Raw genomic sequence first — 2,500 nt, forward strand, 5'->3', positions numbered from 1 at the left:
GATCAAAGTACCTTAGGTGAAAAAGTCCTTGCTGATCTTGTTGATATTCCCTCAGATGAATTTGTAGAGTATCAAAGGTCTGATGATAGTTTGAAAGAATACTTTGATAAAGTAAAAGATGACGTTGATGAAAGTAAGTTACCATATTTTTATCTTGATAATAACATCCTTATGAGACGTTATAGACCTTTGAAGATTGCAGGACAAAATTCCTGGCATGATAGTTACCAGCTTGTAGTTCCTTCTAATCTTCGTGCAGCCTTATTGGATCTTGCTCATTCAGCAGAGTCTCATCTAGGCATTTCCAAAACCTATAAGCGTTTGCTGGACGATTACTACTGGCCTGGTATGAAAGCTGATGTAAAGCACCACATAGAATCTTGCCATCCCTGCCAGGTAACTGGTAAACCAAATCAGAAAATACCTCCAGCACCATTAGTTCCTATTACAGTACCTAATTCTCCTTTTGAAAAGGTAATTGTAGATTGTGTTGGTCCACTTCCCAAAACTAAGAAACAAAATGAGTACATTTTAACCTTGTTGTGTCCAACTACTAGATTTCCTTTAGCCGTACCTATAAAAAACATATCTGCTAGAACAATTATTGTTAATCTTCTTAAAATACTCACCATTTTTGGTTTTCCAAAAGAGCTTCAGTGTGATCAGGGGACAAACTTCACTAGTGATTTGTTTAAGCAAACTTTAAAGCAGTTAAACATCTCTCATATTTTTGCTTCAGCTTATCACCCTCAGACTAATGGAGCCCTCGAACGAGTACACCAGACCATTAAAAACCTCCTGCGCAAGTACATTTGTGAAACTGGACGAGACTGGGATGAAGACCTGGATCTGCTTATGTATGTACTTAGGAGTACGCCTAATGAATCGACTGGAATTTTTCCCTTCGAGATGATGTTCGGCCGCAGACCTAGGACAAACCTTAGTATGGTAAAAGAAAACATCCTAAGAGGTACTTACAAAGACCAGCAAGTAAGTATTCCGCAATACCTTCAAAGTCTTAAGGTTAAATTTGACCATGTTTATGAATTTGCCAATCTGAATTTAACTAACAGTCAGATTCGAATGAAAAACCATTACGATAAAAAGGCCAAAATTAGAACTTTCAAAGTAGGAGATGATGTACTTGTTTATCGACCAGTTCCAGGAGCTCCATTGAGAGAAAAATTTATGGGTCCGTATAAAATCACTAAAAGGGTCTCTAAAACAACTTATGCAATTGAAACTCCAGATAAAAGGAAGCCTAGCCAGTTAGTGCACATTAATCTTATAAAACCATACCAATCTGCAAAGATTTCTCCACAGGTAGTTCACCTGATAAGTAGAGAGACTGATCACTCCACTCACAACTAGAGGATAACTACTCCCATCGAGACTTCTCCTACCCCGAAAAACCTAGTACCCGAGGCAGTTGATAATGATAAACTTTTAGCTCCTCTTGAGCCAGACGAAGAAGAAACTTTGGCTCATAATCATATTTTATCATGGAAAGATGCTAGTAATTCACAGATTCTTTCTTTGCTTTCACAGTATCTTGGTCATCTTCCTAAGGTGGAAAGGGAAGAATTAGAGGCTGTTCTGAAGTCTTATCCTGCAATATGTTCAGACACTCCTGGTTGCTGTACCTTGGTGCAACATGATATTGTGCTAGAACCAAACGCCAATCCCGTTCGTCAACCTTTTTATCGGGTGTCCCATCGTTTATTACCAGCCTTGAAGGCTGAGGTTGAGTATTTACTGAAACTAGATTTGGCTGCACCAAGTAAGTCTCCCTGGGCATCGTCTTGTATTTTAGTAAAAAAGCCTAACAATTCCTATCGTATGTGTACGGATTATAGAAGGGTTAATTCTGTAACGGTCAAGGATGCTTATCCATTACCTAGAATTGCGGATATTATTGACTCTGTGAGTAATTCTAAATACCTTACCCAGATTGATCTCTTAAAGGGTTATTATCAAATTAAATTAACAGATAGGACAAGAGATATCAGCCTTTATAACACCTTTTGGTCTCTTTGAATACAGAGTTTTGCCATTTGGGATGACTAATGCTCCAGCTACATTCCAAAGGATGGTCCATGAAGTTACACGTGGTTTGGAGGGTGTGTATGTCTATTTGGATGACATCGTAATTGCTAGTATCTCCTGGGACGAACATCTCAAGATCTTAAAAGAACTCTTCAAAAGACTCCTCGAAGCTAACCTAGTTATTAATTTAGCCAAGAGTTCATTTGGTAAGGCAAAAGTTACATACCTAGGACATGTCATTGGCAGTGGCTCCATATTACCCAAGGATACTAATGTAAAGGCTATAACTTCATTCCCCACTCCTAGTGATAAAAAAGAACTCAAAACTTTCTTAGGTATGGTGTCATATTATTCAAAGTTTTGTCCTAATTTTTCCATCATAACTTCTCCTCTACATGTCTTGACATCCAGCAAAGTAAGGTTTCACTGGACACAGGATCACGATAAGGCCTTC

The 2,500-nt window shown here is 38.3% G+C and overlaps 1 protein-coding gene across 5 annotated transcripts in view; it reads left to right on the plus strand.

Annotated features, from left to right (window-relative positions):
* Positions 1-2,500, plus strand: part of LOC137618113 (uncharacterized) — a 5,938-nt gene that overhangs the window by 2,619 nt on the left and 819 nt on the right. Inside the window, exons 1-3 of one of the 5 annotated variants that reach the window (XR_011039725.1) lie at positions 1-474; positions 740-970; positions 1,549-1,674. The exon at positions 1-474 is cut by the window's left edge and continues 2,213 nt beyond it. Coding sequence is in view for 4 of the 5 variants with exons in the window: in XM_068348110.1 (XP_068204211.1) it covers positions 1-990; positions 1,549-2,037 (1,479 nt within the window). In the remaining variant the exon portion in view is untranslated. Of the gene's footprint in view, positions 1,048-1,548 lie in introns of those variants that run through there. The other 4 variants (XM_068348112.1, XM_068348110.1, XM_068348113.1 and 1 more) reach the window with 4 other exon arrangements.

Source organism: Palaemon carinicauda, chromosome 24 (genome assembly GCF_036898095.1).
Source record: "Palaemon carinicauda isolate YSFRI2023 chromosome 24, ASM3689809v2, whole genome shotgun sequence".
Classification (NCBI taxonomy): Eukaryota; Metazoa; Arthropoda; class Malacostraca; order Decapoda; family Palaemonidae; genus Palaemon; species Palaemon carinicauda.